General features: G+C 37.8%; 1 protein-coding gene across 3 annotated transcripts in view; it reads right to left on the bottom strand.

The window, feature by feature from the left end:
• bsnb (bassoon (presynaptic cytomatrix protein) b) overlaps positions 1–24,747 on the bottom strand; it is a 73,401-nt gene that overhangs the window by 42,707 nt on the left and 5,947 nt on the right. For all 3 annotated transcript variants that reach the window (XM_017435455.3, XM_017435456.3, XM_017435457.3), the window contains exons 2-3: positions 20,557–20,938; positions 755–1,543 (exon numbers count right to left, since the gene is read on the bottom strand). In XM_017435455.3, the coding sequence (XP_017290944.1) occupies positions 755–1,543; positions 20,557–20,938 (1,171 nt within the window). The remainder of the gene's footprint in view (positions 1–754; positions 1,544–20,556; positions 20,939–24,747) is intronic.

Below are 24,747 nucleotides of genomic sequence, written 5' to 3'. Positions count from 1 at the left end.
AGATGAGGTGAGACTTTAGAGAAAGAGGAAATATACCCTCACATGACCCCTGGATGTGACTAATAAATACCAAAATAATCAATTCAATCAAACTTTAGAAGGCCGTTTCCTGTACTTGACTGATCATACATTTCAGTTCCGCTGCAGGGTAGAGTCACTGATGAGGTGAGTCACAGTTTGGACTTCACTCGGGAAACAACATGAAAGACCCTGACAGAGCAGAACCGAGCAGGTGCCGACTGAGAAACACGGAGAAGAAGGCAGGAGGCAAGGTTCAATAGCAACATGTAAACATACACTATAAAACACATGCTGCAACAAATACAGTCAGTCACTCTTCTGCAGAAATGTTCTTTGCATTAAATACTTTAAATATATTAGGTATGAAGAAGAAACTTATTTGTGATAAAGACTGAGAATGATTAATAATGGAGAATTCGTAATATCAAGAAGCAATAGAAAATCCACTGATATAAAACAAGGCAATCACCTTTGACCCATTAAGAGCAACTAAAGCTAATACAGTAGTTACTGTACGCACACAGTAATTATCTGTAATTACCAGATGTTCATCTCAAGACTTGGCTATAATGAGCTGATTAAAAAGCAAGCCTGTTATACAAGATACAGCATTTTTCTTCAAACAAATGTGTTGATAAATCTGTTAATTTAGCGAAACTATTCTGTGCAAAACAGCTTATAAGCACCCAACACCTTGTTATACCATAGCCAACAGATCAACTTAAAATCCTACCTCAACTAGGTGTGGAGTGGGATTGAATCCACACATGTTGCACACTTTGGAGTGGCACTGTGTGCACGTGTTGTAGTTGGGTTCCTCTGTTGTGTTGCCAATGTTGAGGGATGTTTTACAGAGCGGGCAAAAGGCTTTAGGCTTAGAGGAGTCTGGAGCGGCATGCTGTTGTTGCTGCTGTGAAGGAGCTCGAGGCCCTTGTTGTGCAGGGGGTGGTCCTGACGGTTTACCAGCTCCAGGTCCTGGACCAGGTGGCCCCCCAGGTTTAGGAGCTGGTTTTGGGGGCTGCTGTTGGGGTTGAGTAGTCTCAGATATGAGAGTGGTGGCTTGGTTAAGCAGAGAAGCACCAAAGCCAAACAACTTTCCAAAGGTCTGTTCAGGGGGTGGGGGTTGTCGGGAAGGGGAACTCCCTGCACTGCGGGTCTGGTCCTGGCGTGCTTGCTGGGCTTGGTGGGCGGGAGACCCTCGGGATAGATCAGGCTGGGATGGAGCCTTGGCCATCCCGGGAAGAGGGACAGCCCCTGGAGGCAGTTTCCGTTGCTGCTGACCGGGGCCAGCTGGACCAGTCTGTTTGGTAGGGCCAGGTCCAGGATGGCCCTGTGCTGGGGGCTGTGTTTGAGGAGGAGCTTGTGTTGGGGGTGCAGGCTGATTTGAAGGATCAGGTTTAAGTTCAGGGTTGGGTGAATGAGAAGGAGAGTGGATTTGTTGCTGACTCTTGGAGCGTGGTGTGGTCATGTCCATTCCCAGTGCTCTCTGCATCTGACAGTTCAGACATAACCACTCTTGTACCTGAAAGAGATATAAAAAAAAAACATTAAAATGATGACAATAAGGTACAGTTTCCCATCTTCAGCATTCAGTATATAAAATACAATCAAAAGAAGTGTTAGGTATTATACTCCATTACAGTTACTGTATCGGCTCTAGTGTGTTAAACAAAAAAGACAAAATAGAAAAAAAAATTGGTTTGTATGTTTCATGAAAATAGCTTACTCTAAATAGTTTCATACAACCCTGATTCAAAAGGTTTGAAGAGGAAATATTAAAAACTGTGTTTGAGGTCACAAAATGAAAGTCAGTGGGCGATATGCATTCCTTTAAGGATTTTTAGGCCTTTATTTTAATCTTTTTGGGCCACATATGTTTAAATATAAATCTATTTAGTGAGTGCTTTAAAACTGCAGCTTAAAGCAGAAGAAATCCAACCTCCTTATATTGTGGGGAAAAAAGTTTCCTTAAACTACAAAGAGACAATTATAACTTTTAAACCATCGAACATTAACTTCTATTTGATCATAGTACAAAAAAAACAATTTTACAATTTTACATATTTTGAGTTTGTACAAGCAACTTAATTCAAACAGTTTAGGAAAGAAAGAACAAAATTGTTGCAATTTACTGCTCAAGGTAAATGCAACAAGTCAATAACATTATTGGATCCACAACAGCTGAGGCTTTTCTGTCAGAGGTGAAAATGTGTAAGGTGGTCACAAAAACTGTTGAGAAAAATTTGCAGTTTTCGGGGCTCAGTGGTTAGAAAGTGTTGGAGGTTTGATTCCTGGCAGCAGTCACGTGTCGAAGTGTCCCTGGGCAAAACATTGAACCCCTCATTGCCTCTGATGTGCCCCATTGGTGTATGAATGGAGTTTGAAGCACTGATTAGACTCTATAGAATGATTTATTCAGATTAGTTTTGTAGAGATGTAGTAGAGTGTTGTATGAATGTGTGTGGATGGGGAAATGAGGACACAGATTGTGTTGTAAAGTGCTTTGAGTAGCCTGGACGGCTAGAAAGGTGCTAATAAGCACAGTTCAAGAGCAGCATTTTATGGAGTTAAATTCGAAAGAACTTGGACATTTCATCAACTGCAGTGCATAATAAAATACAGTAGAATAAGCAGTTTTCTCGTCTATCTGAAGGAAATTTACAATATTAATAACAATAAAATTACAAAGAGGATCTGAAAAATTTAATTTCTATACAAAGGGCAAGACAGCAAATAGAAATGAAAATATGATCTTTGGATTCTCAGGTGACATTTTGAGATCCAAAAACTCTTCGGTATGTTTGGCCCTGTTAACAATAAACTGAAGTAATCTGGAAAACATTACTGTAGTTTTAAAAATGCAAAAATGTAAAAATGTTTTTTTGAAATTATGAAGGATTGATTTGCACAACTGAAAAAGCCCCATTAATGTAAAAATATATATTTAGGTTTTAAAGCAACCTACATACAGTAATTCTACAAAATTGTATGAATAGTATTTCATTCAAATGACATTTTGAATGTCTTTTCCATGCATTACAGTTTTCTGGATGTTACTTTATGTCATTCAAATATACGGTATGAAACAAAATATGTTTGGGGTTAGTATAAATGTACAAAGCAGGATAGCATCCTTTCACAATACACGATGGGAAAGGACAGAAAACAAAAAGATCTGTAAAAAAATGGAAAAATAATGGTATTATTATTTTACACTGTTTTATGACTGTAGATTGAAGTAACATAAGATGGGATTTAAATAAAACTTTCTAAAGGGATGGCTTGCTAATTTAAGCAAGTATATCCTCAGTTTCTGCTTTTTATATGTTGATAGATGGATAAAATGCAAATCATTGAGTTTTTCATTTCAGTCAGCTTTCCAGCATTTTTTAAAATAAACAGGTGATGCACAAACAGATAGAAAACATGCAGCATGGTATTTAAATCTTCTTCCTGCATTCCCTTGTGTCTCCACAAAAATGCTCCACTTTTTTTCCTTCTGTCCACAGAAATGTGAGGAAGATGAACTAGAAACCCAACTGCAACACGTAAATGTGCAATGAGCGTTACTGTAACAGGTGAGAACATGCGTATGTTGATCTGTTTATGTGACTGTCTGGCTGTCAGCCATTCACCCAGTGAATGCTGGTTTCAGCCTGCTTGAATGGGAAAATATTACACGAGCAAAACAATTGAACTTAGGAATAATTATAAATGATGTAAAATATCAGCTTGAGGAACGATTTAATCACCCCTTAAGCTCAGTTTGAGTATTTATTTATTGATACACATTTTTTTTATCCATTTACAGAAGAATGGCAAACAGTCTTGACAGATGGTGTGAACTATGGACATCTTTAATAATCCAAAGCTGCCCCTGATTCTGAGTGTTGCCTGTTTTTTCTTACACTTTCTCTCTTTTCACACATTCTTTTCCTCATTAAAATCATCCAACAAATCTCCACTTTTCTTTATCACTGCTGTTTTTCATGTATGTCTTTTGTTTTTTCTGCTTTCATTCTTGCTCATTTTCTGCACCACAGAGGCACATAAGAAGGTGAAAGTCAGAGAAAGGTGTTAGCAGTGGCACATGGCCGTACGGAGTAATTGGTGTCCTGGTGCTTTGACAGCTGCCACACTATTGTAACCGTCCTGGACTCATGGTCATTGCATAATGCCTTAATGCATTATAAATGCGGCCAGGGAAAGGTTGTGTGAGAGCCAAGGATCACTTGAAGATCTGGGGCACAAAGGGTGAGGTTGGAGGCCTGTTGCTGGCCTTTGCTTTTATACCTTTGAGTCAAAACTCCCTTTATGACCATTGGGATTGATTTATGGAGATTTTGCATCAACTTACCCTAAAAAGAAATTGTTTTGGTAAAACTTCCAAGGAGAAAACAAAAAAAGCAAATAGATCTCCTCACTTCTGCTGTAGAATCAAATATCTCTGCAACCCTGCGGCCATTTAGGATTGATTCAAACACAAGCTCACACATAACAGCACACATACACACCCAAACACACAAGTCACTGGAAAGAATCATGCCATTTATGTGCTTAATATAATCTGTTTTATTTTTCTAAGACCTATAATTTTACTATATGAGCAACAATATTGACTTCATACAACATATCAAAAAGCACCAATTACAACAACATTTAAACTTTGCTCAATTCATTTGTGAATATCTGCTGATGATGCTGATAATTGTGCACATGTACTAAACATATTGTAGTAAATCACCTAAACGTAGGAATCAAGTTATTTCATATAAATTTGGAAGCAAGTTATCACTTCACTTTTTAGCTGCAATACTATGAGTCACTGCGCCTAATGTAGTGTAGTACTACTACAAATTTGCAAAACTCTAACTAATTGATGAGCTGGGACTTTTAGTTAAGCAAGAAACTCTGTAACCCCAAAGTGATAAGACCGAATGAATCTGTAACCTGCTAATCAGATTGCACAGTTATTTCTTTGCACTTTGTCATTCATTCACTCACAATTTGAATTGATGAAAAAAAAATTAAGACACAGGCAGTGACTCAAAGGTTTAAATGTTGCCTTCTAGACGTCAAAGTCCTTGTTTAAGTGTTGTAGAATTGTAAATGGTGTGTTCACTGTGGTTGACGCTGTAATGAATTGAAAAAGAAAAGCCTTTCTTGTTGCAGCTTTTCTGGGCGTTACACTCCAGTAGACCATTTGTTGCCTTCAGGTCCACTGAAAATGTTGCCTTCTCAATATTTTAGGTGTAATATACATCAAGCCACCGTGAACAGTGTGGCTTTAGTGTTTGCTGTCATTAAAGGGCCGACAGGTCATATTTCTGTTCCAACTCATAATAAAAACTTACGTTTCCTGACAACAAGCTGTAAAAGACACATTTTGACCCTGAAGTCAGTTACAATTTAATATTAAATTATTGCAAAGTTTTTAAAGCCACAGTTTGGGGGAAATGTGTCTTTTTGTCCCTTTACTTGGTGAGTAGCACTGGATACATAGGGCCTCGGGAATTAAATATTGGAAGTGGAAATCAAGTAATGTTTGGTCTTGAAATGAAAAAAACAAAAACAAATACAAAACAGTATTATAGCATCCAAGGTGTGCTCCCTTTTAGTAAAATTGTTTTAGAGTAAAAAAACTAAACTTCTTGTGAAGTTTGGCATTTTCTACAGTTTTTTCTAAATGGAAATTGTATATTTTGAGTTTCCAGCTGCTACTGAAAATAAATGGTGAACCATTATGAGGATGTGAGAGACATACTTTTAGGTCAGTGACAGGTAAAACAGTAAATCTGAAATAGAAAATGTATTTTAATGATCGTTTCACACAGGTTTTGTTCAAAAATACAAACACCTACAGAGATGCATTGCTGCCTTTGTAGATTTTATGATTCCATGCTCTTTAATGCTTGTGGCACATGAATCAGCCATAACATTATGACTGCTGACAGCTGAAATGAAAAAACATTAATTATCTCCTTACAGTAGGACCTAGTTGTGGGTGTCATGAATTATCCAGTAAATTTATATTTTATCCTTGTAGTTAATGTGTTCAAAGAAGGAAAAAATGTTGAGCTTGGGTTTTGAGGAATTTTAAAAAAGAACAAAGTGATGGCAAGAGGGCTGGGTCATTTCCACGACTGCAGAACATTAAAGAAAAGAAACCAGTGAACCAGGAGACAGTCGAGTGGAACCTGACATCCATGTAAATGTTACATATCACCTCTCTAAACATTGGTGCTTACCAAGTAAACCCCTTCATGAAAACAGCATTTGCTGGCGATGGTGTTGGCCTATTTCAGCAGGATAATGCGCCCCGTCACACTGCCAAAATGGTTCAAGATTCATTTGAGGAACACAACAAGTTGAATTAGCTTCCAAATTCCCCATGTCTCAATCCAATCAAGCAACTGTGGGTTGTCCTGCACAATAAAGTCTGATCAATGGAGGCCCCCACCTCTCAAATTACAGAACCTAAAGGTTCTGACACTGATGAAATAGTGCAAAACACCGCAGAATACCTTCAGAGATTTAACAGAGGGAAGGTCTCCAGGAATTAAGGCTGTTGTGTCAGCAGAAAAAGAAATAATCAATATTAGGTAAATTGTCATAATGTTATATATGTTTGTGTTAAACATGCATAGATAAAATAAACATTCATAACAGTGATTTAAACTGACTGCTGTTTCTTTTGTCGTCATATTTTCAAAAGTATACACAGCTTTCAAGTGTTCAGTTACCACTCCACCTGATTCACTCCCATTCAGCCCCCAGTCAACTATTTGATCAGTCATTCAGTAAGTTAGAGAAGACAGAACAAGTGACAGGCTCAGCAGCATCTTAGCCTCATGCTTGGCCCCCTGCCAGTCTTCAGCATAAGGAGTGATGATACCACCACAGTTTTCCCTGTCAGTCAGGGAACCTGAGGAGCCAGGAGCCGAGGTGAAACTCTGGGGACAGCCATAGTAAAGTGGGCAGGGAACAGCAGGGAAACTCTGAACTACCCAACCCAAAACTCTTCATCCAGCCACTGATTCAATTGTAAACTCTCTTTTTATCACTGCTATTGTCCTTGAAATTTATTTTTCTTTCTAAATTACAGTTAGGATAATCACATAAAGCTCAGTGGGGAAAAACACAAGCCAGGAAAAAAAAAACAAAGAAAGCAGCTGCAGGGAGGGCAAGCAGCTATTTATCAATTTCTTCATGTCTCTTTTTGCTGTCGCCTCATATCTCTATCTCATTCCTCTCTGCATCCCCTTGTTATGAGGCAGTCATGTGGATCTTTATGAAAACTGATCTGTATCAGCAAAATACAAGCACATTGCACACTCTGTCTCCTGTTCTGCTCCTCCACCACTTCTCTGCTGCAAACTCCCATCCTGCTGTCCTCCTGCTGTCTTTATTTCATCTCATTTTCTGCACTTTTAATATAACATCACTTACTTTATCTGCTTTATTTAAGCTGATCCCTGTCTACTCGATGTTTTTATCGGCTAAAGTCCAAACATGGCTTCATTCTCTACTTTAGCTTGCTAGATGTGTGTATACATGTGAGTACAATGTTGGCACTTGTTAAAGGTTATGAGCCAGGACACGAAACACATCGTCTGCCAACAGGATGTTCGAGCGCTAAAGGTTCACGGAGAATTTGCTGCCAAAAATAGAACCTTTTAGCAGCAAGGGACCCACAGAGGGTGGGATACAGATCAAATAATGACAACAAAGAATCCTTGGCATGCATGCAGATATTTACTTTTTGCTGAATTGTGAAAAATCTTATACTTTTGCTCACTTGTACTGATGCTATTTATTATTTAGAAACATTTAATTTAAATTTTACAGCCAGATAATCTGTTATTAGTTTAGCATGGATGATATATATGCAAACTCAAGCATTATTACAGCCCACCACAGAAAGGTGAAGGCAAACAATAAAGATTTTGCCCGTCTGTTACCAAAATATCTCATAAACCGCTGGACAAATTTTAAAGAAACTCACCAGAAGTGATTACTAGATGCACATCTACAACTGATTAACTGTCGGAGTTAACACAATTCAAGATGGCTGGCACAGCCAACTGGCTTTAAAAACATAAAAACTACTATAAGTCCAGACATTGTGCTAAGATTTGGTGTGGTTGTAGCTGAGAGTCATTCACAACACATACTCCTATTAAGATGTTATATATTCTGATGGAGCAATGTCTTTTTCCAGATGTCAGGAGTTAAAGCAACACATGGGAGGACAGCTTGAACCTCATGAGGCTCAGGTAGTGAAGAAACTTGCTGTTCTGAGCAGAGGCTCTTTGGTTTGTGATGTCTTTACACTAAGCCCGCATCCACGGCCTCTCCAGTACTGCCATACTGACCTATGACTGCTCTTAATGCTCCAGTTAAGACAGAGATTGAGGAAGCTGGCTTCCCAACATTTCTTCACCTCTTAGATCGCCATTACATTGTTGAGCTCAGAAATGTGCCACAGATTCAGAACACTTAGGTCATGGCAACATATTTCTCTAATTTGTTGCACTGAAAGATGTCAGACCATTCAGTCGGATTACTGAGCTAAAGATGTTGCTATGAAGTTAGGCTCCAGACAAAACAACAACAAAAAACACACAAGTCTCTAACTTAGTGCTTTATGTATGTTGAAGCCAGAAGTAATCCACCATATTCTGTGTAAGTTAGCTTTAAACCAAGCCAGGATATAAGCTATATTGCCCAGTTTCTGTCATGTAGCACAACACGCCACAATGTTTGGGTTTTCTCCCACTCAGCTGGCTGCTTTCTCTGTCTCATAATAACAGGGAAAGTATAATCTTGTACAGATTGCTTTTGGTCTTGGCCATATCTATAACATAGGTAGACAAAAACATGTCCTTTTCTCCTTTTGACACCTTTTATTTACCTCAGTTAAAATGTTTTCCACAACACTATTTTCACTATTAATCTATTTCTTATTATAAAATGACAGCTGGTTCAAATCTCATGGCTTTATTTTGATCCAGTCTTTTACTTAAAGAAACAAATTATTTCATTAAATGGTTTCAGGTTTTTCTTTTGCAGAAACCATTTAAATGGCTTATGCGTTAAACGTGTAAAAAGAAAAGCTAAGGAGGGAGGTGCAGAGACGTACATTAAATGCTGTGATGCAGAGCATTTGTTACTCTGGTGCAGTGAGTTTCCTACATGCCATCCTTCATGCCTTTGTTGACAGGTGTTAGACATCATGCAGCATATCCACTGAAAAAGTGGAGTCAGAATCAAACTTCAGCTGATGCAGATAAAGGAGATGCGGTAACACCATGCAGTACATACAGCAACTGAGCACTGCAGTTTGAGGATCAGGATGCTTGAACTGCAGCGGTTTATTAACTCCTTGCAAATTGGGCCAAAGACATTGAAATTCCTTCCAATACCTCTCGCTTTCTCTCTGTCAGTTTGTCTGCTCCACACAACCACCTCTACAAACAACTACTTGGAAGCAATCTCAATAAAACACTTTGATTTTAGTCTGCCAAGCAGGGAAACAGGAATTCATAAAAACAAACTGAGACAAGTCAAAATGTTGAGCGGTTGTCAGGAAATCGCTAATAAATTTCTTCTCAAGCTGCTTATTGAGAGTCTCTCACCAGGTGTGCTGGAGCAGTGTTAAGCACAGCAGGGAGCCAAAGTGTTATTAAGGATGCAGGAGAGTAGTGCAAAGTGAATAACATTAAATCTTTATATACACTGCAGGATCAGGGCATGATCTAAGGAACACATGTGCATGGGTGGTACTGCAATGATTTTTTTTGTCCTGCAAAGCATTTGCTGCTGAATTTGTAAGCTTTATGCAGACTTTGTATAATAAAGAAGTAATACATTATTAACAGCCAAACTCCAAAGCTTAGATTAATGTTCAAATCCTTTAAATTAAATTAGGGTTTCACTGTGCTGCTGTTAGCAAATTATGCTGCAAATTGCATCATTTTTGTAGTGTTTAAAGCTGCAATGACATATTTTACAGTCATAAAACTCTTTTAACAGTGAAAAACAGTTAAAAGCACAGCATTATTTGTCAATACATAATGGAAAAAAACAAAAAAACAAAACTAGAATGGCAATGAATGAAATAAGAAAATTTGCCTCAGAAGTATAAATATTGCAAAGGATGTTAACATAAATTTTAACCGAAATAAGTTTTCGAATTGCTTCTTCTGTTTAACTGTAACATCAACATGCACGTGTGGTTTTCCCACAGAATGTGACGGTTTCTGCCATTTCTTGATGGAGAGGGGAGCTCAAGTGATTACAAAGAGACTGGACTTTAAATGCAATGAGTTATGGGATAATAATTAAACCAGTGTCCCAGATTCAGTTTCTGGCAGTTCTCAACGCAAAAATATTTTGGTGTATGCAAATGTCAGCATGCATGTGTCTCAGTTGGATTCCTGACCCAGTTCCCACTACTTATCAACTTAAAGTTTCAGACAATATTTATATCTAAAACCACTGCATTAAAACCCTAAACTTCGGGGATTTGGACACAATTATTTAGAGTATATAATTGTTTTGCTTGTTTTGCTGCATATAGAGATGCATTCTCACAAAAACGTGTGAGACTGAAAAATTTACAAAACAAAAGCTCCTCATTACCAAGCTGTGGGGGTTCGGTGGTGGCGTTTCAGTGGATGTTAATAATGAGACTATAGTTTGGTGGTTAACAAAGATGGGGTCAGAAACCCACTGTTTGTTGTAAAACACTATATCAGGAGGTCTTGCGATGATCTCTAGAAATCTGCTATTAGTAACCAATAAAATTAAAAACCGAACCAACAGCACACATTTGCCATGTTTAGTACAACAGATAAAAACTGGTCATAAATTTATATAAAAATGGTACAATAGTGATGGGGGCTGTATAGACTAGGGCTGTGCTTCTTCTAATCTGTGACCAATACAATACAAATCTCAAGAAACTGCCAGTGATTGGATAAAATACACTCTCAGCAAAATGTATTTTCTATATTATGAATGCTAAAAATATATTGTCAGATATTTATTCATTTTCTCAAAACATTTTGTGGCAACTCTGAATATTGCACATAAAACTGCACATTGGTCACCTTACATTGTATTCATCTGACATGTCCTACTTTAAGGTTTTTCTTCAGAAATGTCATTTCACTCACTTGATTACAGTGAGCCAAACTGCACCGGGTTGTAACTATACATGGATTCATACCAAACTGTTATAAACAGTTAAAAGTCTGAAGGTCATAAGGACTGAGAGCCTCACTTTGGAGCAGTAAGGACTAACATGTTTGCTGTCACACCACCAGGTGATCACTGCTGATGGTCCACACAGTCACGTCACTTATGCATGGGACATTTACCAGCAACAACGAAGGACTCTATTTGGAGCTGTGTGTTGAATCTTTGTTTTAATTTTTAAAACGGTGTTTGGAAAAGCACGACAAATATTCAGAAGGAGGAGTAACATTATAGGAGCTGAGACTCATACAACATATCAGTCTATTTTGTGCTGCAAGTTCAAAGAGGAGTGCATCTTAGCAGGAACAGCAAAAGTAAAGTATTTTCTTCTTTGGCAATAAAAATACAGCATTAATAGTGTGGGTGCTAGAAGAGCATTCAACTAGCTCGACCAACTAAATCCTTTTACATCGCTCAAGTATCCTATTGAGTCAATAATGGACTTACTCTGAAGCAGGAGCGAAAACAGAATGTTTTAAGGACTACAGCCACAGTACAAAAAAGGGCAAACTATTTCAAACTAAAGTAAGGATGACAAAGTGGTTCCCTGTGGTTCAAAAGCACTTAATGCCACCAGAAGAGTTATTTATGCTCAAAGACTGTATATGGATAGACATCTGATGTGAATCCAGAAGTCAAAGCCAGAACAGGACCAACACTTCCTGTTGGCTGGTTTTAGGTCCCGCCCCCTCCATGTAAATGAACAAGACATTAATACTGGTGTCGGTAAAATGAAAAAAAAAAAAATACACTTCTGATTGTTATTTTCCAGAGGCTAACTCGAGTGAATTCACTTAATCCTTACCTTGCTGCTGTGTGTCAAAATATAAATTTTTCTAGCAAGTTTAGGTGTAATTAGTTATTTCATGCTCATAAAAAACTTCATGTGGTACCGTGGTTGTAGGAAGGACTAAAAGCCCCACACTGCTAACACGCAGACTTTCAAAAATTCAGCATGGCAGCTTCTGTAAAACGATTCCTGATGGATTCAATTCATAACAAAGAGAAAAGATGGGGACACTTGGTCGATCAGTGTAATATGTCTTTGTTTGTACCACAACTGCTGCAGTCTTCTCCTTAAACAGTGAGTGTCCCTACTGAGAAAATATTGACACCAGACAAAACGGTTAGTGTATCACACCAGAAAAAGATACTGTTGTACTCAGTTCTTTACTGTTGACAAAGTGAGTAAACATTTTTCTCTAACTCTGAGGAGTGCAATTAAAACTGAATTTTTAATTTATGAGGCATTTTATATGTTAATGATTCTTAGACTGAAATTCTGTGGCTGTCTTCAAAAACTAAAGCTTTAACAAAAAAGCTGTATAACTAATCCAGATCTGAATGCTACTGAATCTCTATTGTCACATAATGAAAAGTTTTAGGGGGGATTAATGTGTCTGATTCTAAATATCTGAATTAATTTAATGGGATTAGTAATCACACGCTGGCTCCCTCGAGATATAATGAACTTATCTTTTATTAATATGAATGTAAGACTATACTTGAATCATTTTTCTATGAAGCCATTATTTGTCCTTCACATAAGAAATATTAGGTCATAAACTGTGTTGGATTGTGAAAACTGTAAATGTTGGACCAACTGAGGAACTCTCAGTTTAGGGCACATTTTAGAAAGTTTGAAAGTAATCACAAGTTGAAGTTCAAACTAAGATCAATACTGTACCCAGGACACTCACAACCCATAAAGTTCATTGCAAATACACTTGAAAAAAGAACAGTGTGTTTACTTCTGACACTGTTGACAACTTGTTCTCTCAGGTTGTGTGCTGCCGTGAGAAAATCAATTTTGAGCTTTATGATTAGAATCTGGGCGGCATTAAAATCAGTTAAAACAGTCGAGTAACTGGAAAACTTGGTATTTTACAGCACAGTGTGCATCTTTATGTCACATAACGGAGCAAAAACTCATTTTGACTGAAATAAAACATGTTGGTTTTACCAATAGGTAGGTTTTTAGCATGTAAGAAAAATATGTGAAAAACTATATAAAATACTGTGGTGCATGAAGGTTTTTGAGCTCCTAAATATGAATGAAAACATTATTATTTTATTATGAAAAGTCTTAAAATATAAATTAAACTATTTAATTTTTTTCTGTTTTGTTTATAACCCCTTTACACCTGATGAAAACTTTTCCCTTTTAATTTTAAATTTATTTGTTCTCAAGACAGAGGAACAATTTTGGGCATACTAACAAACACAAGGGCAAACTGAATCATTTAAAAACAAATTGAAAAATTGAAAAGGCAACTTATGAACAGCCTTTAAGCATATTACTGACTGGAGATGAATTAGGGTTTGATTTGTATTCATTCCGAGGGTTATACTAGAGTTGAAAAAACATTCAAACTGTAAACTTGTTTTATTTTATTTTATTAGAGGAGCAAAAGTTTCTCTGTCCTGTAACTCTGATGAGAAAGAACTAAACATAGATCTCTAGTGCCTTGACTTTACCCAAAAAACAGAATAGAATAGAATAGAATAGAATAGAATAGAATAGAATAGAATAGAATAGAATAGAATAGGAAGATACTTTAATTTTGACCTAAAAATGTTCAAATGTTCTGAAGAGCAAGGGGAAAACAGCGGAGATAAGTTTGCAGATTCATCACTGAGTCCTCCTGTGTAAGAGAACTGTTATTGTGCTTTTTAACGGGCTCTTCTGCTGTAAGTCTGACATGTCTGCAGAATGTGAGAATTGTGTTGAACGAGCCTTTAATAGTCCAGTTTTAGCTGTTTCAGGCTATTTCAGTGTCTGCAACTTTAAATCCAAGTGAGATGTTGCTGCCCCCACCCCCGTCCTTCAGAAGATGACTCTCTGCCTCTGTTCTGTTCAGTGAGTGGAAGAGATGTTATTGCCTCGGAGCTAAACACAAATGAAAGAATGTAAGTGAAAAAAAAACAGACCCTCTGGCACTTTAGGTTTCAGCCGCAAGTGAACATTTTACATGTTAATAAGAGCAGAACCTAAAGTATTTTAGCTGCTGATTTGAACTTTCATGTTTGGTGAGAATAAACAAAAAGATGGATGTTTTATTTATTTTGTTAATTTGTCTTTCTAGACAGGTTAATCTATGTTGAATAATTATGAATATTATTTTTTTTACATTTACATAATTACCATCCATCCATCCATTTTCTTTGCCCAGTTCTCCTTGGATAAATATTAACTTATTTGTGTTTTACAAATTCCCAATATGTGGAGTGTTTTTGTCTTACTTAATTTTAAAATTCAAAAAGAGGTCAGAATGACAGTAACAGTTTTTGTTTTGTTCGCCAAGCCCACTGATATATTTTGAACAAAGGAGGAAATCCACTGGGCCTCTGTGTAGGAGTGTTTGTATAAACCGTGCCTCAGCTTTTGGGTTGTTGGTTAAAAAAAAGGGAAAAGCTCCTGAAAGGTCTTTATCAAATTTAGACACTAAAAAACTCATAGTTACTCCCTACTGCCAAAGACAAAAGGGCAATAATGCTTTTGCCGTGTCTGCGTGTGTATTTGCATTTATAATATTTAATGAACCACTGGACGGATTTTAATAAACCTCTCAGAGAGAAACCATTTGATGTACATCTACAACTGATCATATTTAGCTGCTACAGCTAATCCACCCTTGAAAACCCAAAAAACGTTTATAACTTAGTCAGAATTTACAGATATTGATCTGTCGTGATCAATATCTGTGATGTGGTAGCTGAGAGTCATCCCCAACACACACTCTGAGCACTAACACGTCTCTAGAGATCTCACAATATTACAACAGATCACTTTTAACATTTGACTAAAACGGCTTTAACTCCATTCCTTCTCCCTATAAGATGATTTTAGTCTAAAACTCTGGCATGAAAGGCATTCTGTCAGGGAATGCTAAGTCTTTATTTTTTAGATTTATCTCCACAGTTTTGGCAATGTCATTGCTTTCAGCACCTGATACTGCTAAATAAAAAAAAAATCTACATTCTTTGTTGCTGTATTGTCTTTGTTTTTTTCCTCCAGAGCTGAATTATTGCAGAGCCGCACTGCACTCGTTTGAACGCTCTAGCTATGCTGGTTAATTTATGATAATGGTTTTTTCAGCATTTCTGTCTCCTCCTGCTGCCAACACGGCTCTCTCTTTCAGCTGTGGCTTCTCAGGACCGGGCCACCGCAGCAGACAGAAGGAGGGTAGGGATATAAATAGAAATGGGACCAATTATAAAGCAGATGTTCTCCTGTATGATGGTGGGAGAACAGTGTTGAGGGAGTGTCGCTGGTATTTTCACTATCTCTCGGTGTTCTTGTTCTGTTGTTTGAAGTTTGACTTCAGACTGCCTAGTCTCTCAGACTGTCTAGCTCTCTCTCTCCTCTCTAATCACAGTGTTTTTTTTAACTGAGCACCGTCTTTCAAATATTTTTTTTAATGGTAAGAAGTGCTCATTCACACTTCGATGCTATCTGCATGCATGATTGCTTCTAGGTCTCAATTGTCAGACTAAATCTGTAAATAAACCCATCTGTTTCAGGTTGACTGACAGCGTCGCAACAGACCGTGGCATATGACATCTATTTGTTGCTTGCTGTTTACATCTAAACTGAATTCCCATCACCAGGTTGTTGAAAACAACTCTGACTTGTATTTCAAGAATAATCTTCATCCCCAACATCGCCCTACATAGGCTGGGATGGTCCAGGAAAACTTTGTATGATATGATCTTTGAAGAGACAGTTTAAATGTGTGTTTAAATCAGGGCTGAGTCTTTGTGATGGATATATTTCAGTCATGACAGGTTACACGTCCATCACAGGGCCATCAAAGACTCACAAAACACACAACCAGGCACATTCATGCTGTAACAATAATTAATTTCAAGCTCAAATCCAATCCTAAACAAACCTTGAAACTCTATACGATATTTGATGCTGGAAGGAGAAAAATTGATGAATTAGTAGCCATATAAATTTTTAAAAACCAGGCACTTAAAACTAACATTTTCCACTGGCAGCTCTAGTTCTCCTAATGAAAAAATAAAGGAATGTGACACAAAATTAAAGTGCACCACCTACATATGAATTTACCCAAACCAATTTACCTTTTTATCAAGACAGAATTACTGGAAATGAAATAATTACAAAACATTTTTTTACAAAAAATCTATTTTGCTTTTAATAAATGAAAAAATGTCAGAGTGAAGTCAAGATTTGTGAGTAAAGCTGAGTTCTTCAACTTAACTAGATAGCTAGAGGCTTCTACTACAGAACTGAAGCGCAGTTGTTTTGTTTTTTAATTAATTTATTTGTTTTAGATGATTTTAAGAAACTGCATTTTCTGCAAAAATGCAGTGTGAATGCTGAATGCGGAATGATTTGCTGAAATCTGCTGGAGAATAAATCTTTACCTGAATTGTCAAAGATAAAATCAGCAAAACAGTAGCTAAAAGCCAAAATGAGCAAAACCGTAACAAAAAGTTAAAATATGGAAAACAGTAGCTAAATGCTAAAAAGTGCATTAGGAGACAAAAAATAGAGCATGTATACTAAGATAGATTTCAGAAAATATTTTTGAGAGAACTTAATATTTTGGGGGGGATGAACGTTATTTCTATGTAAATAAAGTTAAATAATTCAAAAAGTATAAAAGGTACAAATACGTAAAGAGTGTTTTGAATTTTCTTGTCCAGAATTCTCTTTTCCAGTCGGATTAGATGATTTCTGTCTTTAAAATGCTGCAGCAGGTACGCTGCAGCTCATCGCTGTAGTTTATTTGTCATGCTGTTGTTGTGCTGGACAAGTCTTTCATAGTTAAACTTTGTGGCTGAGTCAGCAGAACCATGTTTTCCCGCAAATGTCAAGCCGCTCGGAGAACAGGGACGTGAAATTTACGACATTAATACAAAAGAACAGAAACTGCTGAGTGTTCCTGTGACTGAGTCAGGTGGAGGAGAAGACAGTGCGGTTGGCATCAATAATGTTGCAGAATTACATATACTAGTTTTTACAAATGAATAATCTTTGAGTGTTGATGTTTTTTTTACAACCTTATGGTATGCTCACACCTACAATCAATTCAGAATCAGAAATTTTAAAAGTGATGTTTTGGACCATGCAAGGAGGTCATTGTAGTAATCAATAGCCTAATATTCCTTGCAGAAATGCATAGTCTGATCAAACGGCTAAACTCTGTCATTTCTCATCACAAGATGATTTTAGGTTAAAACTTGGCATGAAAGGCAGTGGGAAATATGCATTCCCTCAAAGAATGCTGAGCCTTTCATTTTAATCTACTCATTTTTCTGCATCACATTTATAATTTGGAACAGTTCATCCAATGTCTTCGAATTATTTGTAAACAGAATCACACAGCTGACAAAGCAAGATGGGATCCTTGACTAAACTTGTAAACTGGTCAACAAGTGAGTAATCCTGGAATCAACAATGCCACAGATGTCCCTAAAAGACATGGAAAACTTTAGTTTTTTTCAGAGAAAATTGTTTCTAAGACCTTCAGTTTTTTTTAAAGACCAGATTGTTACAATTTATACAAATATTTACACCATATAACTCAAAATAGTATCTGTGCCTCCTTAAGACTTTTTCACTACAGCTTCCTTCTTGTGGTAATCTGTTCTCTTAGTCAATCACTATCACTGTAATCACAGTTCCACTCATCGCCCTCAGTATTATCATCACCTTGATCTGCACCAAAATGCCCATAATCAATTTGACTGATAAGTGATAAGACTTTTCTAGATACCCTGCAGTGAGGCAGAGGCTCGATCCATGTTAACTGGGTTAAGGGGGTAAATCTTCAGGTCTCCAGAGGCTGCACGTTTTCCCTCCCTGTCTTTCTTCCTGTCAACATCTAACAAGCTCACCAAGGCTGAGCTGAAAAGTAGCCACCTCCGCTGTTCTCTTCACTGCCACGCTCTCCTTCACTCACCGCCACCCTCTATTCTCTACTGTCTGTCTCCTCTTTGGTCTGCGCATTTCTTTCTTGTCCTTCCATTTCCCACGCTTCTCCTTTTTCCTCTCATGTTCTGATGTGCACTCATGCGCGCACATACTCGGGCTTAGACACAGGCAGTATATTTAAATCCACACTACATTTGTTCTAAAACGGAACATTTTCTCTTTATAGCTTTAGTGTGTAATAAGCTTAAAGTTGCTCCTATAGCCTATAGGCGAGTTTAACTAACATTGCATCGCTGCATTTCTTCATCATGACTCATTGAAGTTGACGTGAAACTTTGTGACAGATGACACAGCCACACTTGATTCGCAGCAACAGTGAGGCATGGCCTAAATCAAATTAGGAAAGTGATTTATTTTTGGATTAAAGCAAAATGCTTTCTCAGATACCTGTTCATTTTAATGCATGTTTAGTCAGATACAAGTGATTGTTCACAATGGCAAAATGTGTTGAGTTTTCCTCTCAATAATTAGTGTGAAAGGATGAGCACAAAGTGTACAGCGCATAGATTATAGATTATATACATCATTCATGTACTTGGAGACATAACATCAACTTAAAAGAAGAAAGTTTGTTGTTTTTGAACATCAAAGATCATAAGCTCTTATGTAAAACTTTGCCAGTTGAGTGAAATTACAACTAGAACAAGAAGTTCACAGCTTTTAACCAGCATGCCACTGATCTCATATTTTGACTCCCATTCAGCTGGTGCATGACAGCCTGTGAACCAGTCACAGGCAACTCAGCAACAATAGTTGTTAGGGTTTTTACATTATCAGCCTTTGTGCTCATGTGGAACACTGCCTACGTGAGAGACCAAGGTCAGACGGCGGGCCAGCGGGCGCCACACCATCTGGCTCTCCCAAACAGTGATGTGTTATGTGTTTTTGCTATGATCAGAACTGGCCTTGGCTTGCTAAGATCAACCCCTTTTTCTTCTTACTTCTTCTTCCTTTAAATAAAGAGAAAGCCCAAGTGGAGGGGCAGAACTTCCTGGACAGCACGCCATTAGGAGCTGTTGTGGAATCTCTCCTCTTTGCGAAGGCCTTCACAAAAAGACAACGAGCCTCTCTGGTGTGATTTTTTATTAGCAGGTTAAATAAATGAAAACCCTGACATTTTGGTGCCGAAACCCGGCCTCAATAGACTCCATCCGCTGATAGGCAAGGGACAGACGCGAGGAAGCCCGAACGCACAGAGTTCCGAGGAGAACCTGAAGGGAAAGCCCTGAGAATCAACGTTATTCATCAGGCCGGAGGGTGGAGGTCTGGGCCCCCGCCTGCCAGCGGCGAGTTGACGAGTTCCGGACGAGGTGAACTATCACCGGAGGGGTGAGTAAAGAGTTTTTCTTCAAAGCAAAGGAAAACTGGGTTGAGAAGTCCTATGAGGTCGGAGATCCTCATAAAATATAGGTTGCGATGTCCTTTGAGGTCGGCAATCCTCATAAAAAATAGGTTGGAATGTCCTTTGAGGTTGAAAAACCTCATAAATTATACCGGGGAAAGCCCGAAAACAAAATACTGTATATAATAGTGCATGAGTCTGTGAGTAATTGTAAAGTTGTGCAACAGTTGTGCTTGGCTGCGGGTGTGCGTGTGCGTGTGGCATTCTGTGATGTACTTATGATTATGTGTGTTTTTGTGACAACCTGTGGCATACTAGCATCTAACAAACTGTGTAAAAGGAGACAACCTTTCATTGTTGTGTCATCATCAACATTCCACACAAATGTCAAGAAGAAATCCTTTCCACGGAACAAATTAAACCAAAGTTTAGCCTCTACAGCTGCTTTACTTTTAAGACTGTAGTAATGTATTAAATCATTGTGTATTTATAGGGGTTTGTTGTCTGTGGATGTTATGGACAGACAGGTAGAAGAGAAGGAAAACGTCATCAAGCAAAATATGAGGATGTTACACTCAAACTAATGAAAACGTGACTCATACCTGTTTATATTGACCTACAAATGAAAAATATTGAGAATATTAGGAACCGATATGCTTTTAAAGCATCTCAAAATCAGTGACTATGGACAGTTTGAGGTTTTATTTGGAAAGCTGTGCAGAGTTAATCAGCATTAAATAAACTCACCTCTACCTTTAGCACTTAGGAAGGCTTTAGTTTTTCTTGGTTGAATTCTTTTTGAATTTGTGTGTGCTATACATTGATCTAGAGTTATTTATATTTGTAAGTGAACATACAGAAACACATCTTAAGTTTCTTTGTAACTCAGGACGAAGCACCTATCTATGTAAAGAAAAAACTGCCTGCACAAGCATGAGAAAAAAAAAGAACACCATCCTACCTCTGTGAGGTGGGGGTTGGGGTTGAAGCCACACTGGTTGCACACCATGGAGCGGCACTGTGTGCAGGTGTTGCTTGTCATCCCTGTGCCCATCAGGTCCGTGGTTTTGCAGACGGGGCACAGTTTGCTGCTGGGCATCGGAGCGATTTGAGGCACAGAGTAAGGGGAGGTGGGGACGCTTCCTCGGTCTGGGGACACAGAAGGAGACCTTCCAGTCCTGCTGCCACCCAAGTCCACTTGCAGATTCTTCCTGGAAACATGACCCTGGCCCTGCTCTCCTTGAGGCGCGGCATGCTGAGGGGTGTCATGAGAGGCCAACCTGTCGCCTGCCCCGAGACTGCTCTGGACTCCAGCTTTTGGTCCAGGGTCTGATGGAGGGGATCTGGAAAAGAGCGGGGAAAGAGAATAAGTTGGGTATCAGGTCTGAAATGTAACTTAAGGGTCCTGTTAAAGTCAGTTGCTTTAAACATGTTCCTTATGTTACAAAGTTAAGAAAATAAGAATTTGTATTTAACAAAAATTACCTTTGAATTTAGTCAACTCTTTCTTATTTTATTCAAGGAGACTTTTACTTTCACACAAAAAGGGGAAATTTACAAGACTTCATGGCAGTAAAAAAAAAAAACGTGTCATCACAAACTCTCCACCCTTTTAAAGCTGGACGGGAACACATCGATCAGACTATTTAATTAGAAACTTGCCACACTCAAGGGTAGAATTAACAAGCATTTTTTATTTTGACTGAAACTGATTAGCCCTTATGGAACAGTCTCGAAGGGTAGCTTTAATTAATTTATTAATTTAGCGTTTGTCAACCTGCAGTAATGCTTGCTGTACATCATAACTAATGCTTCATTTTAGGCTGACCGAATTACAAATTAAGAAGCCTGATAAGTGAGAAAAAAAAAGAGAACTGATGACTTCTGTTAATGATGGGTAAGATGGAATTAGTGGTTGATTGGGATGATGCACATAAGCACAAGAAAAAACAGAAATTATTAAAGTTAAAGGTAACATTTTTTTAAACAGCTAATTAATCTCTTACCTGTCATAGACAGCTCTTTAAACAAACTCAGTTAAGAGAAACAGAGTTTAATTCTGGCCAGACTGACAAGCTAACGGCTAATTCAAACAGGGCCAAGACCAAGTGAACTGCTGGTATTATAAATAATTGACATTAAAACTATAAACCTTCACACCTCCAACAGTTTCAGATTGCATGATCATGGCAGATTAATTAAGATATTCCCACAGGAAGTGCCACAGCTAGCTTCTGCTGCCATTAGTACTTTCAAATAATCATAGTAAATAGTAACTTCTGCACTAAGATGCATTAGACACACATAATTGTCACCTAAAGGCAAAATGTGATAATGTTTTTGCCCATGTCTCTGTGTGTGCGTGTGTATGCCTGTCTGTTACCAGAACATCTCATGAACCACTCTACAAATTGTAATTAAAATTCCAGACAGTAATCATTGAATGTACATCTACAACTGATCGACTTTTAGAGCTAACCCAATTCAAGATGGCTGCCACAGCCAACTGACCTTAAAAATACAAAAATGTCAATAACCAAGTTGATATTACAAATGTTTATCTAAAAATTGGTGTGGTAGTGGTTGAGACTGATCCTCAAGATATATACTCAGTGTTAACAGACTGCACAATAATTTTGTTTAAAATTTTACCATTCACTATTTGTAGTCAACTCTGTCTGTCTGTCTGTTAACAAAATATATCATAAGCCAGTGGATGGATTTCATGAAAATTTGATGTGGTAGTAGCTGACAGTCATTTACAACACATACTCTGAATGTCACATTTTGCAATATTGCATGAGATCACACATAATCGTTTTTTTTTTTATGGTTTGAAGAAAATGGTTCTCACTCTCATTTTTCAACATAAGATGATCCTAATCTAAAACTGTTGTGCATTCCTTCAAGTAATGCTAGGTCTTTAATTTTAAAAGATTTCATGGATGGATGGATGGATGGATGGATGGATGGATGGATGGATGGATGGATGGACGGACGGACGGACGGACAGATGGATGGATGTCACCCCTAACCATTTCTTCCAAGTTCTCTTTGTTGTTCGCTTTTACTCTGAAGTTGTTCTGGCCTTAAAAATGTGTTTGAGGTAAATCCAAAGAGAGAGATATCAGTATTTTTAAACTTTCACCTTTAATGCCAGCAGGCATTAGAGCAAAAAGTTAAATATGGGCCACAAATTTCCACTGTCAGAACAACTTCTACCTTGCTTTGTCACACCCATCATCTTCAAAGAGTCTCAGCAGAAGCTCAGCATCGAAAATGAAATAGGTGTGGAAAGAAAGGAAGGAAAATATGAACTGAAACATGACATGATGTGAGTCACTGCCACTGGCTCAAGCAGCTCTAACCTCGGTCAACTCTCCACAGGAGCTTTGTGTTCACAGTGAACCCATTTGGGAAGAGTCTGCACTTTTCAAAACGCTAGTGTGTTACGTTTGAAATTTAACACAAGTGTTGCTAAATCATGGTCAACCTGTGGTCTCATTCTGTCTCCGTTTATTCAGTTGCGCACTACCCTCAGTTTACATCTGAGTCCACATATTCTAAACTTTGTGTCCTCACAAGACACAGCGTAGTTCCACCTAATAACTTTCACTTGAATAGCAAAGGCATCCAGTGAATTCTCTGGTGATTTATCTGAAGCCTCAGGCATGGCTTAATGAGAGTCAAGAAAAAAAAAGAGACCTAAAAGTGAGAGACACCTTTTCAAAAGGTTTCTTTAGATATTCTCATCCATCAGCAAATGAGTGTCCCCCGAGAATAATGTGTAGCTGCGTGTCTAAAGCACTACAAATTGCACGCATTATCACAAAGGGGATAGTGAAGCATTTGTATGATGACAGCTTAACGTGATGAGAACACCCTGTAAAACTTAACGCTGTAAAGGAGCAGGAAGAAGCTGTTCTTTTACACAGCGTCAGATAAACATTTGACAACATCCCACTGTCACTTAAATTAAACTAATTAGCACCAAACCTGCGGCACAATGTGAATCTTAAAAAAGAGGAATAACATTACGGTGAATACATTCCAATAATCCCAAGAGTTAGATAAGAAAATTTACAACACTGTCATGTCTGGTCATAAAATGGTCAACTGGTCTTGCACAGCCAGACATTGTAGGCTATGGAAACTACAGAGATTTCACTGACCTATACTAGCATTAATTTAAGGAAAAGCAGCTCTAATTTTTTATACTCTGTGCTGCATTCCATTTACCTTGGAAGTTGAAACTCGAAACTGGAAATTACGTCAGACCCGACTCAATTGTGTTCAAGTTGCAAGTATAAAACCAACAGGATTTGCTAACTGTTGTGTTTAGCGACCAAGCTAACTGTAGCAATACAAGCAAATGGTAATGTATTTCTTTGCATTTTAATCATTCAAACACTGTAGCAACATGTTCACCAGTAGAGGTTTCACAGTGCTGTGTGTCCAACTGAATTAATGGGATATAAACTGACAGAGGTGCAAATAAATAGTTAATTACTGCAGCTACCACCACAGCTATCACTAATTCTTATGCACAAGGCAGCCATGTTGGATTTTGAAGTTGGGAATGGTGGAAAAAACCTCTGACATTCTAATCTGAAATTTCAACTTCAGGAGGATGTTTGAGTTTATTTCTTTCCAGCTTGGAAATTACAATTTTCAAGTACAAATTGAATGCACCATGATAAAAAAAGAGAAGGAAAAAAAAAACAAGAAGAACCCTGTCAGACTAACAAACATGTTCTTTGAATCTCTTAATAACTAAAAGTAGCCTTATGATTTTCTGAGCCAATATTAAGCCAATATATCAGTTTTGTTATCTGTGTGAGGCTTATTCTCAAGCTGCACGCTAACGACCATGAAGTGAACATAATGAGAAACAGAGAACTGGCCAACTTCCATGGGACAAGTTGAGTCAAACCAACCATGAAAACCCAGTGAACACTCAGTAGCAAAGCGTGAAGAGTGTATCCAATCAATGTAAACGTGTAGTGAATGCAGAAATAGATTTATCACTGATATTCTTGTTAAATGCTTCTGATAATAGCAAGTCTTTCATAAAGAGTTAATGACCATGTTCATCTTCAACCAGAATAATGGACATTTTTGGCGTCAGATCAAACTTTTTCAGTAAAATTTC

Source organism: Kryptolebias marmoratus, linkage group LG4, assembly GCF_001649575.2.
Source record: "Kryptolebias marmoratus isolate JLee-2015 linkage group LG4, ASM164957v2, whole genome shotgun sequence".
Lineage (NCBI taxonomy): Eukaryota > Metazoa > Chordata > Actinopteri > Cyprinodontiformes > Rivulidae > Kryptolebias > Kryptolebias marmoratus.
Note: the sequence above shows the minus strand (reverse complement) of the source record. Positions and strands in the feature narration are given on the sequence as shown.